The following is a 17,736-nucleotide window of genomic DNA, read 5'->3' on the forward strand; positions in this document are numbered from 1 at the left end:
TTTCCAAAAAAGTTTCACTGGGCATCTTTTCCAGCAACGAATTATTTCCAAACCCACCACCTTCTTTCACCACCCTCAAGGTGAATGATACAGTAAAACTCATGACGATACACAATTGAAGGAACATAATAACAGTCAAAAATAAATGGGGCCTGGGGGGGGTCCAATCTTCTCTCTCATTACATAGTAATGGCGGGGGGGGGGGGGGGGGGGGGGGGATATTGGGTATTGGATATTGGATATTGGGGCTTGGGAAGCCTCTTCCTCTAATGCTTTTGGACACGAATCAGCGGAGGCCGCTCAGGCCGATAAACACATTTAGTGACAACACTTGCGGTAGGAAACACATCACCCTCCAAAATGTCTGCACTGCCCTTGCTACAGATTAGAATAGAATGGGAGCATTTAGCTGGGAGCAATACAGGAGCATTATGCACATTGAACACCCAGTCTACCTTAATGAGATGTTATATTACTGTATGACTGAGTGGAAAGTGGGGGAAAAAATGATTTGTTTAGAATTTCTATTAATCTAAAAAAAAGTCTTATAATGGATGGACAATACAGATGAGATGACATGTATCAATAAAAAGTTTAATGTGTTCATTAAATGGAATTATTTATGCAATCGAACCACGAGGCATCAGTCTCTGTCTGGACATGCTCTGTCTGGATATTAGCATTGTCAATTACGCTGCAAAGTGCATTCAGAACTTCAGCCAGACTATTATCTTGGATATCTTTTAAAGAAAGCAAAACTATGAACTGCCTATTCTAAACTTAACTATGCAAATAACCTGATATGAAATTCCATCAGGGTTTATTGAAATACAGTATGTTGATTTACAGTATGTTGATATTCGTGTGACTCATAACCCATATCAACATGCATATGCATCATCCTATGGGGACGGATGATCTCATTGAAACTGTATCACTTGACGCCAAGCTGTAGTGTTTTGAAAAGGCAAAGCCAGAATGGAATGTCATGTATGATACGGTAGATTCCATAGTAAAAAAATTAAACATACCTACACCATCTTCTGCAAAGACCATTTGAGAGAGGGGGGATGAGTTATATTTTATATGAATTCCTTATGAAGACACTCATAGTCATACTTATACCCATACACACACTTATGGACGAAGGACATGGCTTCAAATGTTACAATCATAGTTTTCTTTTCTTCAGTGATATATTACTAATCCCAGGCCATATTGTGTTTGTAGAAGCCCAACTATGGTCTGGAAAAAAATACAAATATCAAACAATTCCCTGTATAGCCTTTGAATGCATTCATTTAAGATGTGGTGTGAAGAAAAAACTAATATTTAGCATTTTCTTGTTTTCTGATACAATATTACAGTGGCATGAGTAGAACTTGTGCTAAAGCCGGTCCATAGACAAAAGAGGAAATCCCAGAACACTTCTGCAAAGTGTGGATGTCATCGTTGTCCTCTGAAGCAGGTCCCAGATTTTCTTTTTGTCCCAGCCAGTTTGTATTGTTGGGAGTATATAGATAGTGGGTGACAGATTTTATGTATGTTGAATATGGTTACAGTAAACACAGCAAATAAAGGAGATGTGGGGAGAAGGTGCTACCATTACGTACGGTCGGTATCTGTCTGTGGATGGAGTAGAAACATCCCACCTTTGACAATAACTCTGTATACAGACTTCATATTGTTAGTCATACATTTTCCATCAGCTCCTGTCTGTCTCTCCCTGTCATCACCAGTCACACAGCATACATTCTTTAAGTCAGATTTAGCCCCGCAGGGAGAATTATAGGGTAGAAGGAAGAAACCTTTAGAGTTCCCACAACCAAAAAGCACTGGCTCTGCAGGAATCTAATAAAGGTCACAAATTGGAAGAGAGCCTCGATCTGGCACAGTCTGTCTCAGGGAGGCTGGCTATAGAATCCCTCTTGGGTAATCCTGAGTCCAGCATGCCCACTCCCATGCCCATCCCCATGCCCATCCCCAGCGATGTAACAGTCCCCGGGAGGGAGGCTAGAGGGAACGCCCCCGCAGACATCTGGTGGGGAAGCACCATCCTATGAGTCATAGCGCTCCTGACCCCTGCATGGCCCGAGGGGGTCTGAGGGGGCCCGATGGAGGTGGAGGAGACAAGGGTGGACTGTGATGGGCAGGGAGCCACGGGCTGAGCCCCTCCCTGGGGCAGGGAGGGCTGAGAGGCGGACAGTGCCCTGGCATTCTGACCCAGACTGCCAATGTGCAGAGACCGGGTGCTGTTATGGGTGTTGGGCCTGTGTGTGGGGCTGGGCACAACTTGCTGGACCAGGGAGACCTGGGAACCAGAAGAGGGCCCGTACTGGAATGTCCGTCCCCCAGCCACTAAGGGGCTCTGGATGGGGGGGCTGGAGAGGGCCGTGACGAATGCACCACTGGCGTGCAGCTGGGGATGCATGGTCTGCTGGGTCTGGGGGGTAGGGGAGGCTGGCACTGGGCTGGCTACACTCTGCATCACCTTGAACCTCCGCACCATCCGGGGGGACTGCAGGCCCTCACCCACTGCCAGAGGGCCTACCATGGGGGGACAGAAGCTCATGGCCACAGCCTGCTGGAGGGTGGCAATGGCTGAGCTCTGGGGAGGGCCAGGGGGGGCGAAGATGCCGCCATGTGTGGATGGGTTGGACATAGACATGACACGGGGCCTATGCAGGTCCACCTGCTGCACCATCTCGCGGTCATATTTCACAATCTCCTGGATCATCTGGTTCTCCCGGTTGTTCAAGACGCCCGAATTGAGGTCATGCTGAACCTTGTGCATTAGGATCGAGTTCTTCTTCCCTGAGGAGGCGAGACAGAAGACGAGAGATGAGACTGAGCAGACACTGTTCCTCTATAGAATCAGCATAATCAATACATTATACAAAGTAATAGCCAAATGGTCCAATGACTACTCCTGATAGTGCCCTACAGTAATATAATTCTCCCCCCTAATTGGTTGGTATTAAAGCAGTCGCTGGCATAGCAGAAAAGAGTTTGGGGCAGCTGGAAGCAGGACAGACATGCATTTATACACTGTTTCAGCCTGCCTATCTGTAGGTTAGTCTTTAATTGAATTCACAGATGGTAATTTTGCACTGACAAGGGAAGAGACGCTCAAGCATCAGTATGTGTGTCAGTGAGTTCACTGTAGATGTTTTTACTCGTGTGTGTTTGTGTTGTGTGTATGCCCCCAAGCTGAATTGTAAACACAAATTATGTCACACACACACACAGATCTCTTGCGGTGCGGATGGGTGGCCAGTGTTTTTGCAGAGTCACCCAGAGAAGACGTGAGGAGGAGGAACACGTGCCTATGGCATGAGTGTGTGTGTGTGTGTGTGTGCGTGCGTGCGTTTCTCTCTCTGTGTGTGTGCGTGTGTGTTTGTGATGTCTGTGTGGGGCTGGGTGGTGGTGGTGTAGGGGGAGAAACCAATTTGCAGCTGAAATTGCTTCCTTCACGGAGCTTACACAGGCAGCCAGTGAGATCCCAGATCCATCTCTCTCATCTCCCCAGCTTTCAAAACATTTCTAATTGAACACACATAAAAACTCCTCTGATTATTACTTCCGCTCCCCTCTCATGTTTCTGAGTTGCATCTTTACGCTTTGTTTTTCCCATCAGCAGGGGATTTTCAACTTGTCCGTCTCTATTGGGCTCTTAAAAACAAATAGCGCGACACCCACATAAAAACGTCAAGTAGAATTGGGCTCCAACTGGTACATGAGATAGTCTGAGGAGATGGGACACACAGTGCAGTCTGACAGGCACATTAACTCTCTCTTATTCAAGCTGCATAACTAGCTAGTATGATACAACTTAGTCTAGTTCACAGCAGAGTGGCGGCTGCTCTGTAATATAGCCTACCCGTCAAGTCAAAAAGGCTAATTGCATGATGAGTCTTTAGGGTCAGGATATAGTTCAGTGAATCCGGTCTACTTCCAGCAAGCCAAAATTGGTTCAGTGAAAGTTCCCAGAACGTTTGTTAGGTCTGGCAAATGTTCTCATAACACAAAAGTGTCCAGTTGTCCTGATAATTATAGAATATTTGAATAAAACGTTTGTCTGATGCTGAAAAAACTTTCCTAGAACCCATTTAATCTTTAAAGGTTTTCCAGAATTTTTCATTGGATTGTGGGGAAATCACAAACGACATACAATACTGTGCAAAAGTTTTAAGCAGGCGTGAAAAAATGCTGTCAAGTAAGAATGCTTTCAAAAATAGACATGTTAATAGTTTATATTTATCAATTAATAAAATGCAAAGTGACTGAACAGAAGAAAAATGTACATCAAATCAATATTTGGTGTGAACACCCTTTGCCTTCAAAACAGCATCAATTCTTCAAGGTACACTTGCACACAGTTTGAAGGAACTCAGCATGTAGGTTGGCCCAAACATCTTGGAGAACTAACCACAGTTCTTCTGTGGACTTAGGCAGCCCCAGGTGCTTCTCTCTCTTCATGTAATCCCAGACAGACTCGATGATGTTGAGGTCAGGGCTCTGTGGGGGTCATACCATCCCTTCCAGGACTCCTTGTTCTTCTTTACACTGAAGATAGTTCTTAATGACTTTCGCTGTGTTTGGGGTCGATGTCATGCTGCAGAACAAATTTGGGGCCAATCAGATGCCTCCCTGATGGTATTGCATGATGGATAAGTATCTGCCTGTATTTCTCAGCATTGAGGAGACCATTAGTTCTGACCAAATCCCCAACTCCATTTGCAGAAATTCAGCCCCAAACTTGCAAGGAACCTCCACCATGCTTCACTGTTGTCTGCAGACACTCATTCGTGTACCGCTCTCCAGCCCTTTGGCAAACAAACTGCCTTCTGCTACAGCCAAATATTTCAGGTGTTGACTCTGTATTTTCATGCATAGTTGAGTCGCTTGGCCTTGTTTCCACATGGAAGGTATGGCTTTTTGGCCGCAGGTCTTCCATGAAGGCCACTTCTGACCAGACTTCCTCGGACAGTTGATGGGTGTACCAGTGTCCCACTGTTTTCTGCCAATTCTGAGCTGATGGCACTGCTGGACATCTTCCGATTGTGAAGAGAAGTAAGCATAATGTGTCTTTCATCTGCTGCAGTAAGTTTCCTTGGCCGACCACTGCGTCTACGGTCCTCAACATTGCCCGTTTCTTTGCTTCTTCAAAAGAGCTTGGACAGCAAATATGGAAACCCCTGTGCCTTGAAATTTCTGTCTAGGATAGATCTTGCTGATGCAGTATAACTACCTTGGGTCTTGTTGCTGTGCTCAGTCTTGCCATGGTGTATGACTTTTGACAGTAACCTGTCTTCACCAACCTCACCTTGTTAGCTGAGTTTGGCTGTTCCTCACCCATTTTTATTCCTCCTACACAGCAGTTTCTGTTTCAGGTAATGATTGTGTTTCAACCTACATATTGGATTGATGACTATTAGCACCTGTTTGGTATAATTGTTTAATCATACACCTGACTATATGCCTACAAAATCCTTGACTTTGTGCAAGTGTAACTACTCTGGTCAACCTACCAGGGTAGTTACAAACAGCACAGGAATTAAATCATCAACATGTATTGATCACATCTTTACTAATGACGCAGATATTTGCTTTAAAGCAGTATCCAAATCCATAGGATGTAGTGATCACAATATAATAGCCATATCTAGGAAAACCAAAGTTCCAAAGGCTGGGCCTAAAATAGTGTATAAGAGTTCATACAATAAGTTTTGTAGTGATTCATATGTTGATGATGTAAATAATATTTGCTGGTCTGTGGTGTGTGATGAGGAGCAACTAGATGCTGCACTTGACGCATTTATGAAACTACTTATTCCAGTTACTAATAAGCACGCACCCATTAAGAAAATGACTGTAAAAACTGTTAAATCCCCTTGGATTGATGAGGAATTGAAAAATTGTATGGTTGAGAGGGATGAGGCAAAAGGTATGGCAATTAAGTCTGGCAGCCCAACTAATTGGCAAACGTACTGCAAATTAAGAAATCATGTGACTTAACTAAATAAAAATAAACTACACTATGAAACAAAGATAGCCAACTCGGCTCCTTCATTCATTGAATCAGATGGCTCATTTATCACAAAGCCCACTGATTTTGCAAACTACTTTAATGACTTCTTCATTGACAAGATAAGCAAACTTAGGGATGACATACCAGCAACAAACGATGACATCCAAGTATATCGGACCAAATTATAAAAGACAAGAATTGTACTTTTGAATTCCGAGTCAGTGTGGAAGAGGTGGGAAAAAATATTATTGTCTATCAACAATGACAAGCCCCCGGGGTCTGACAATCAGGATGGAAAATTACTGTGGATAATAGCAGACAATATTGCCACTCCTATTTGCCACATCTTCAATTTAAGCCTACAAGAGCGTGTGTGCCCTCAGGCCTGGAGGGAAGCTAAAGTCATTCCGCTACCCAAGAATAGTAAAGCCCCCTTTACTGGCTCAAATAGCCGACCAATCAGCCAGTTATCAAATTGTGTTTGACCAGATACAATGCTATTTCACAGTAAACCAATTTAAAACAGAATTTCTTCATGCTTATAGGGAAGAACACTCAACAAGCACAGCACTTACACAAATGATTGGCTGAGAGAAATTGATGATAAAATTATTGTGGGGGCTGTCTTGTTAGACTTCAATGCAGCTTTTGACATTATCGATCATAGTCTGCTGCTGGAAAAACATACAGTATATGTTATGGCTTTACACCCCCCTGCTATAATGTGGATAAAGAGTTACTTGTCTAACAGAACACAGAGGGTGTTCTGTAATGGAAGCCTCTCAAATATAATCCCGTTAGAATCTGGAATTCCCCAGGGTAGCTGTTTAGGCCCCTTGCTTTTTCAGTTTTCACTAACAACATGCCCTTGACTTTGAGTAAAGCCAGAGTGTCTATGTATGGGGATGACTCAACACTATACACATCAGCTACTACAGTGACTGAAATGACTGCAACACTCAACAAAGAGCTGCAGTTAGTTTCAGACTGGGTGGCAAGGAATAAGTTAGACCTAAATATTTCTAAAACTAAAATCACTGTATTTGGAACAAAACACTCGCTAAACCCTAAACCTCAACTAAATATTGTAATAAATCATGTGGAAATTGAACAAGTTGAGATGACTAAACTGCTTGGAGTAACCCTAGATTGTAAATTGTCATGGTCAAAACATATTGATGCAGTAGTAGCTAAGATGGGGAGAAGTCTGTCTATAATAAAGCAATGCTCTGTCTTCTTAACAACACTATCAACAAGGCAAGTCCTACAGGCCCTTGTTTTGTCGCACCTTGACTACTGTTCAGTCATGTGGTCAGGTGCCACAAAAAAAAGGAAAATTGCAATTGGCTCAGAACAGGGCAGCATGGCTGGCCCTTGGATGTACACAGATAGCTAATATTAATAATATGCATGTCAATCTCTCCTGGCTGAAAATGGAGGAGAGATTGACTTCATCACTACTTTATTTATGAGAGAGATTGAGGTTGAATGCACCAAGCTGTCTGTTTAAACTCCTGGAACACAGCTCGGACACCCATGCATAGCCCACAAGACATGGCACAAGAGGTCACTTCACAGTCCCCAAGTCCAGAACAGACTATGAGAGGCACACAGTACTACATAGAGCCATGACTACATGGAACTCTATTCCACATCAAATAACTGACACAAGCAATAAAATAAGATTTAAAAAAACAGATTAAAAAACTATTACTATACTATATTGGCACAGACACACGCACACACACGCACGCACACACACACGCACGCACACGCACGCACACACACACAATAACATATGCACTATACATACATATGGATTTAGTACTGTAGATATGTGGTAGTGGTGGAGCAGGGGCCTGAAGTCACACAGTGTGTTGTGAAATCTGTGATTGTATTGTAATGTTTTTAAAATTATATAAACGGCCTTAATTTTGCTAGACCCCAGGAAGAGTAGCTACTGCTTCGGCAACTAATGGGGATCCATAATAAATACAAATACAAGTATACCTAGAATAATTGATGCTGTGTTGAAGGCAAAGGGTAGTCACACCAAATATGGATTTGATTTAGATTTTTCTTCTGTTCACTCACTTTGCATTTAGTTAATTGATAAATCTAATTTATTAAAATGTCTAGTTTTGAAAGCATTCTTATTTTACAAAAAAAATTCACACCTGCCTAAAACTTTTTGCACAGTACTGTACACAAAACACAAAAACTGTCCAGTTGTGCGGATGATTCTGCAATCTTTCTTTTAGGGTCCAGAAAACATTCAACTGATGATGCAAAAATGTTCCTAGTACATATTTAATCTGTTCTTTAAAATGGAACTGATAACGTTTACAGTATAGACAATTATAATGTCAGTCAAAAATGTAAAATTCCCAGTTTATGCTACAAAACCAACTTTATGTTTTAAAAATAAATCATGTTTGACTCAACATTTGATGATGTACACTAAGGCTTTGTTGACAGAATAGATGGATGCAGTTCATTGCATGATTAATATAATTCACCAATACATTTGTTGGTAGTCCAATAAATATTGCTATCAGGTTGTAAATCACAGCTGGCCTGGTACATTGTTTGCTGCCTCCATTCGGCATGCACTATTTCAGTTTCAATGACTCGATATTTTGGACAACACGACACAACATAAAGAGAGACCTAAGAGGACAACATTCATAGTTGTTTGATTACTGTAAAGTTCACAAATGTAAGAGTACTCCTGTGGTATTAACATATTTGTAGAAATCCATTCAGGTGGCTTTTGGCGAATGTGTTCTAGTGATCTAAAGTCATGCCTGTAAACACACAGTCCAGTTCAAAGTGAATGATGACAGGCCTATGTGGCAAATGGCTTGTTTGCATAAAGGCCTACTGTAGCTCTGGTTGGCTATGGTACACCGGTCTGCGTAGACTTTGGTCCTGAACAAGACAGATATTTTTATTAGGTTTTATATACTACAGTGTTCTATTAATTGTCCAAAAGCACGCCCGATTTCCCACTATATATTACTATATAATTTTCACAGAGGTCTCTGTAATCCCCAAACATTCAAAAAAATATGTGAAAATGTGAAAATTAACATATCTAAGTACTCCCTTGTCAGAAAAAATAAAAAAAAATAAAAAGTGTAATATTCTTCTTTAGGGTGTATATGAACAGATTTGTATAAGATTTTATGTTGGGTTTTATTAAGGGCTGGATCAGCTTTAATGTTGCCGATAGATTGTTCCTTCCATCAATGTAATTGTCTGCATCATTTCCAATCACCCATATATTTATATATCCATATACATGCATACATACACATACCTATATACAGTTGAAGTCAGAAGTTTAAATACACCTTAGCCAAATACATTCAACACAGTTTTTCACAATTCCTGACATTTAATCCTAGTAAAAATTCCCTGTTTTAGGTCAGTTACGATCACCACTTTATTTTTAAAATGTGAAATGTTGGAATAATAGTAGAGAGAATGATTTATATCAGATTTTAATTCTTTCATCACTTTCCCAGTGGGTCAGAAGATAACATACACTCAATTAGTATTTGGTAGCATTGCCTTTAAATTGTTTAACTTGGGTCAAATGTTTCGGGAAGCCTTCCACAATCTTCCCATAATATGTTGGGTGAATTTACGATCACCACTTAATGACTCCAACCTAAGTGTATATAAACTTCTGATTTCAACTGTATGTATATATATATATATCAGAAGTTTACATACATTTAAGTTGGAGTCATTAAAACTTGTTTTCAACCACATACATATGTACATACATGCACACTTTTTTTTTTAGAATATACCCTTATTATTCCCAACAAACCCTACCACCCCTCCCCTAATTGGAGTAAACTAATAAACAATAACACTTAGGCTTCTACCTTCCGTTTATACATACTATACACATTTTACATACAGACACAATCTATTTTACAAGTTATATTTTGTTTGTTTTTAGTCCTGGCCTTCCTCTATTTCTGATGTCCATCCAGTTTGATTTCTATTTGTAACTGTGCTATTTCACAACATTTCTGAACCTATATACATTTTACAGACCCCGTATGTTTTACATTTGATATCTTGTTATTATTGGTCCCACCCTTCAGCTCCATTCAACCCCTCCCAACTATTTCTTAACACCATCCATTTTGGAATTATTTTTGCCATATATTTTTCAAATCTTCTGTAATGCTTCACAAAAGTACTGAACCTTTCTATTCTCATAGCTCCTACAGATTTTTACTAAAATAATTATTATATTATTGATCAATTGTCTATGACTTTTCAAATGCCCCAGTATTGCTATCTGCAGCGTTAGTTATAGGTAAATGTTGGAATTCTTCAGCCATTCCTGGACCTGTGACCAAAAACAAGCTACAAATGGACAGTACCAAAATAAGGCAAATCTGCAGAGCTGGGAAGATTGTATCCCCCATATATATATAACATTCTATTGGTTGCAAGAATTTTGTATAATTTATATTGAAAAATTCTATGCTTTGAATCCGGCATCGTTTTGCCTGTCAATTCATAAACCATGTGCCATGGAATGGGTACATCAAAAATCTCTTCCCAACTATTTTGCAATTTATATGGCACAACTGTAAATGTTTTGGTCCTTAAAAAACTGGTATATATTTTAATTTTTCACCATTTTTGTGACAATTTTTGGTCTGTAATACAGGGCCGACAGACAAGTTCCTTACTTTTTCCCCCTTTCACTTGTCTCTTTCATTTTTGTGGTAATGCTGCAATTAGCTGGTTGTAATTGTGGGTAGAGCAGACATTTTCATATGTCTGTGTTAGCTGCATGTGTGACAACTCCACCAGTCCTATTTATTATACCATTTACAAAGAGTATACCTTTTTTTAAATGTTATCAAAGAAAATGTTTTTTTATCATTTAGTATATTTGAGTTTAACCACAATATTTGTTGCATTATTTGTTCTGTCTTTTAAGGTGGATTAAACTGGAATTGCAAACAACTTTGTTTAAAAATAACAATATTTTGGAGATGATTTTGTTTTCAAATAATCGAAAGTGAGCAGTTGTAATCTGAATAAATGGAAAAACGCCATTCTTGGACATGGGGTGAGACATTCTTACTAATTTACTAGAGAACCATTTCGGATTTAAGTATAACTTTTGTATGACTGATGCCTTTAGTGAGAGGTCTAATGGTTTAATATTTAATAATTTCTGCCCTCCGAATTCACATTCGTTATATAAATATGCCCTTTTAATTTTGTCTGGCTTGCCATTACAAATAAAATTGATTATTTTTTGTTCATATAATTTAAAAAGCAGGTCACAAGGGCTAGGCAAAACCATAACCAATTAGGTGAACTGTGATATGTTGAAAGAGTTAATCTGGGTGATTTTTCCACAAATAGACAGGTATTTTCCTTTCCATGGTAGCAAGATCTTATCTATTTTTGGTAACTTTCTATTAATATGTATTGGAGTGAGAATTTCTTTCTTTGTGGATCTCTATACCAAGTATGTCCACATCCCCGTCAGACCATTTTATTGGTAAACTACATAGTAATATAAAAGTTAGATTTTTTTGTAATCCAATACGTAATATAGAACACTAATTTGGTTTTAATCCAGAGAGGTTAGAACAAGTATCTATATCCTCTATGAGGCTGTGGAGGGATTCTAATTGTGGTTATAAAAGAAAACATGAATCATCAGCGTATAATGACACCTTTGTTTTTAAGCCATGGATTTCTAATCCCTTAATATAATTGTTGGATCTAATTTTAACAGCTAACATTTTGATGGCAATAATAAATAGTGGACAACCTTATTTTACTCCTCTTGACAGTTGAACACTTTCTGAGATGTAGCCATTATTTACTATTTTACACCTAGGGTTACATAACTTTAACCCATTTTATAAGAGATTCTACAAAATTGAAATATTCCAGGCATTTATATATAAACTCCAGTCGTACTTTATCAAAGGCCTTTTCAAAGTCAGCTATGAAAACCAGGCCTGGTTTCCCTGATATTTCATAGTATTCTATTGTTTCCAGTACTTATCTTATTTTATCTCCAATGTATCGTCCATGTAAAAAAAAACTGTCTGATTAGGATGAATAATATCCAACAAAACCTTTTGAATTTTATGCGCCAAGCATTTAGCTAGAATTTTTGCATCTCAACACTGAAGTCTAAAAGGCCTCCATTTTTTAAATGTACTGGATCTTTATATATACCACTTGAATCCTGTTTCAGTAATAATCAGACCTACTTGTTGCGCGTCAAAAAATCTACCGTTTATATAGGAGTGGTTAAAACGTGCTAATAATGGTCCTCTAAGTATATCAAAAAAGGTTTGGGCCGTATGCCATCCAGCCCTGGAGTTTTCCCGGACTTAAAGGCTTTAATTGCATCTAGAAACTCCTCCTCTGTAATTCGGCCTTCACATAAGATTTCATGTTGCTAAAATGCTGTCAGTTCCAATTTAAAGGTCCTCAGAATGCGTATTTAAGTTGTAGGAACATTGTAGGGATATGACAAGAGATAGGTTGCCAAAACACAAAAACTGTCCAGTTGTGCTGACATTCAGATAGTGTTTGTATCAGGGTGCACAAAACCTTCCTTTAATTTTACAGGAATGTTGACAGAACAGCCTTTCTGAGTTCTTTAAAGGTTTCCAGAACATTTAATTAAGTTATGGGAGTTTGGGATGTTGCATACAGTACCAGTCAAAAGTTTGGACACACCTACTCATTCAAGGGTTTTTCTTTATTTTATTTTTTTCTACATTGTAGAATAATAGTAAAGAAATCAAAACTACATGGAAACGTGTAGTAATCAAAAAGTGTTAAACAAATGAAAATATATTTTAGATTTGAGATTCTTTAACCTCTCTGGGATATAGGGGGTGCTGTTTCGACTTAGGGAAAATTGGTCTCCAAATTAAACTGCCTAGTACTCAATTCTTGCTCGTACAATATGCATATTATTGTTATTATTGGATAGAAAACACTCTCTAGTTTCTATAACCGTTGGAATTATGTCTCTGAGTGAAACAGAACTCATTCTACAGCACTTTTCCTGCCAGGGAGTGAGATTTCAGAAATCTTGGCCCCTGCTCCCAGGTAAGTTCATAAGTCCCTGTGAATGCTATGATGCTACAAACACTGCCTACGCCTTCCTCTAGATGTCAGTAAGCGGGGAGATTTTGAATGGAGTCTATTGCGCAATCCGGGCTCTATAAATAGACCCTGGAGCGGAAAGAACGTCCTTTTCAACAGTGCGCTCGACGCAGAGTGGTCGTCGGACTGGCCTCCTTCCAAGCTTTGGTTTAGCCACTTCTATATCGCCGGTCATGTTTTTATTCGTTATAGGTGTTAAAGACATCATAAGGTAGTTAATTTAAACCGTTTTATAGCAATTTATATCCGTTTAGTGCGATTTTGAGGCATTTCTTAGTGATGCACTTTGAAGCGCTGGGCACGTTTCCAGTACCGGTCGAACGTTAGTGGCCATTTCGACAGGACAAGAGGACATCTTTCGACCAAAAGACGATTAGACCGGAGAAAGGATTCATTGCACAAGATTCTGATGGAAGAACAGCTCATAGTAAGAACTATTTATGATGATAAATCGTGTTTCTGTCGAAAAATGTTAAACGCTTATGCCGCCATTTTGTTTGGTGTAGCTTCATTTGGCGCAACCTGTATTGAAAAGTAAGGATAATTTAAAAAATGTAATTCAGCGATTGCATTAAGAACTTATTTTTCGATTGCTGTCCACCCTATATTTTTTAGTAAAGTTTATGATTAGTTATTCATTACGCGAGATCACTGTCCAAAATGGCGCCCGACATTTTCAGCCCAGGTTGGCTACTATTCTCATTGTATAACCACGTTTTTTTGTGGCTAAAAATGCACATTTTCGAACAAACTCTATATGTATGTTGTAATATGATGTTACAGGAGTGTCATCGGAAGAATTGTGAGAAGGTTAATGAAAAAATTAATATATTTTGGCGATGATAACGATATTGCTCTCTTTGGCTTGAATCAAGGCTCGGGTAACGTTTGCATATGTGGTATGCTAATATAACGATTTATTGTGTTTTCGCTGTAAAACACTTAGAACATCTGAAATATTGTCTGAATTCAAAAGATCTGTGTCTTTCCATTGCTGTGCGTTGTATATTTTTACGAAATGTTTTATGATTAGTAATTAGGTAATACACGTTGCTCTCTGTATTTATTCTAGTCGAGTTGTGATGGTGGGTGCAATTGTAAACTATGATTTCTACCTGAAATATGCACATTTTTCTAACAAAACCTATCCTATACAATAAATATGTTATCAGACTGTCATCTGATGAGGTTTTTTCTTGGTTAGTGGCTATCAATATCTTTATTTGGCCGAATTGGTGATAGCTACTGGTGGAGAGAAAAAATGGTGGACAAAGAAAATGGTGTCTTTTGCTAACGTGGTTAGCTAATAGATTTAGATATTTTGTCTTCCCTGTAAAACATTTTAAAAACCTGAAATGGTGGCTTTATTCACAAGATCTGTATCTTTCATTTGGTGTCTTGGACTTGTGATTTTATGATATTTAGATTTTCCTTTTCATTGTGACGCGATGCTAATCAGTGAAGGGGGGGTTGGGGGTGCTTGACGCTAGCGTCCCAACTATCCCAGAGAAGTTAAAGTAGCCACTCTTTGCCTTGATGAAAGCTTTGCACACTCTTGGCATTTTCTCAACAAGCTTCATGAGGAATGCTTTTCCAAAAGTCTTGAAGGAGTTCCCACATATGCTGAGCATTTGTTGGCTTCTTTTCCTTCACTATGCGGTTCAACTCATTCCAAACCATCTCAATTGGGTTGAGGTTGGGTGATTGTGGTGGCCAGGTCATCTGATGCAGCACTCTATCACTCTCCTTGGTCTAATAGCCCTTACACAACCTGGAAGTGTGTTTTGGGTCATTTTCCTGTTGAAAAACAAATGATAGTCCCACTAATCGTAAACCAGATGGGATGGTGTATCGATGCAGAATGCTGTGGGAGCTATGCTGGTTAAGTGTACCTTGAATTATAAATAAATCACTGACAGTGTCACCAGCAAAGCACCCCTATACCATCACACCTCCTCCTCCATGCTTAACGGTGGGAACCATACATGCAGAGATCATCCTTTCACCTAATCTGAGTCTCACAAAGACACAGAGGTTGGAACCAAAAATCTCAAATTTGGACTCATCAGACCAAATGACAGATTTCCACCGGTCTAATGTCCATTGCTCGTGTTTCTTGGCCCAAGCAAGTCTCTTCTTATTATTAGTGTCCTTTAGTTTATTTGCAGCAATTCAATCAATTCAATCATGAAGGCCTGATTCACAAAGTCTCCTCTGAACAGTTGATGTTGAGATGTGTCTGTTACTTGATCTGAAGCATTTATTTGGGCTGCAATCTGAGGAGCAGTTAACTCTAATGAACCTTTCCTCTGCAACAGAGGTAACTCTGGGTCTTTCTTTCCTGTGGCGGTCCTCATGAGAGCCAGTTTTATCATAGCGTTTGATGGTTTTTGCAACTGCACTTGAAGAAACTTATTGAAGAAAGTTCTCGAAATGTTCCACATTGACTGTCGTTTCTCTTTGCTTATTTGAGCTGTTCCTGCCATAATATGGTCTTGGTCTTTAAACAAATAGGGCTGTCTTCTGTATACCACCCCTACCATGTCACAACACAACTGATTGGCTCAAATGCATTAAGAAGGAAAGAAATTCCACAAATTCATTTTCAACTAGACACACCTGTTAATTGAAATGCATTCCAGCTTCCTCATGAAGCTGGTTGAGAGAATGCCAAGAGTATGCAAAGCTGTCATCAAGGCAAAGGGTTGCTAATTTGAAGAATTTCAAATATAAAATATATTTTGATTTGTTTAACAGTTTTTTGGTTACTTCATGATTCCATATGTGTAATTTCATAGTTTTGATGTCTTCACTATTATTCTACAATGTAGAAAATAGTCAAAATAAAGAAAAACTCTGTAATGAGTATGATGACTTCTGTAACTGTAAAAGCATTGTTTTCATTCATGTTAACATTAGAAGCCTCCTCCCTAAGTGTGTTTTATTCACTGCTTTAGCACACTGCCAACCCGGATGTCCTAGCCGTGTCTGAATCCTGGCTTAGGAAGTCCACCAAAAACCCTGAAATTTCCATCCCTAAATATAACATTTTCCAACAAGATAGAATTGCCAAAGGAGGCGGTGTTGCAATCTACTGCAGAGATAGCCTGCAGAGTTCTGTCATACTATCCAGGTCTGTACCCAAACAATTCGAACTTATACTTTTAAAAATCCATCTTTCCAGAAACAAGTCTCTCATAGCCCTTGGTTCTCTCCAGACCTGACTGCCCTTGACCAGCACAAAAAACATCCTGTGGCGTTCTGCATTAGCATCGAACAGCCCCCGTGATATGCAACTTTTCAGGGAAGTTAGGAACAAATATACACAGGCAGTTAGGAAAGCTAAGGCTAGCTTTTTCAAGCAGAAATTTGCATCCTGTAGCACAAACTCAAAAAAGTTCCGGGACACTGAAAAATCCATGGAGAATAAGAGCACCTCTTCCCAGCTGCCCACTGGACTTAGGCTAGGAAACACTGTCATCACTGATAAATCCACTATAATTGAGTATTTCAATAAGCATTTTTCTACAGCTGGCCATGCTTTCCATCTGGCTAACCCTACCCCAATCAACAGCCCTCCACCCCTCACAGCAAACTTGCCCAAACCTCCCCCACTTCTCCTACACCCAAATCCAGATAGCTGATGTTCTGAAAGAGCTGGACCCCTACAAATCACCAGGGCTAGACAATCTGGACCCTCTCTTTCTAAAATGATCTGCCGAAATTGCTGCAACCCCTATTACTAGCCTGTTTAACCTCTCTTTCGTACCGTCTGAGATTCCCATAGATTGGAACTCTGCCGCGGTCATCCCCCTCTTCAAACTGCTACAGACCTATATATATTCTACGCTGCCTTTCTAAGGTCTTCGAAAGCCAAGTTAACAAACAGATCACAGACCATTTCGAATCCCACCGTACCTTCTCCGCTATGCAATCTGGTTTCAGAGCTGGTCATGGATGCACCTCAGGCACGCTCAAGGTCCTAAACGATATCATAACCGCCATCGATAAGAGACAGTACTGTGCAGCCGTATTCATCAACCTGGCTAAGGCTTTCAACTCTGTCAATCACAACATTCTTATTGGCAGACTCAACAGCCTTGGTTCCTCAAATGATTGCCTCGCCTGGTTCACCAACTACTTCTCTGATAGAGTTCGGTGTGTCAAATCGGAGGGCCTGTTGTCCGGACCTCTGGCAGACTCTATGGGGGTGCCAGAGGGTTCAATTTTCAGGCCGACTCTCTTCTCTGTATACATCAATGATGTCGCTCTTGCTGCTGGTGATTCTTTGATCAACCTCTACGCAGATGACACCATTCTTTATACCTCTGGCCATTCTTTGGACACTGTATTAACCAACCTCCAGACGAGCTTCAATGCCATACAACTCTCCTTCCGTGGCCTCCAACTGCTCTTAAATGCAAGTAAAAATAAATGCATGCTCTTCAACCGATCGCTGCCCGCACCTGCACGCCCATCCAGCATCACTACTCTGGACGGTTCTCACTTAGAATATG

At 39.9% G+C, this 17,736-nt stretch overlaps 1 protein-coding gene across 2 annotated transcripts in view; it reads right to left on the bottom strand.

Moving 5' to 3' along the window:
• Positions 1-219: 219 nt before the first annotated feature.
• The window catches only part of LOC129867221 (potassium/sodium hyperpolarization-activated cyclic nucleotide-gated channel 2-like), a 131,901-nt gene continuing 114,384 nt past the window's right edge, over positions 220-17,736 (bottom strand). For both annotated transcript variants that reach the window (XM_055940481.1, XM_055940482.1), the window contains exon 8: positions 220-2,814. In XM_055940481.1, coding sequence (XP_055796456.1) covers positions 1,862-2,814 — 953 coding nt within the window. In that variant the 3' untranslated portion in view covers positions 220-1,861. The remainder of the gene's footprint in view (positions 2,815-17,736) is intronic.

Source organism: Salvelinus fontinalis, chromosome 12 (assembly GCF_029448725.1).
Source record: "Salvelinus fontinalis isolate EN_2023a chromosome 12, ASM2944872v1, whole genome shotgun sequence".
Taxonomy (NCBI): domain Eukaryota; kingdom Metazoa; phylum Chordata; class Actinopteri; order Salmoniformes; family Salmonidae; genus Salvelinus; species Salvelinus fontinalis.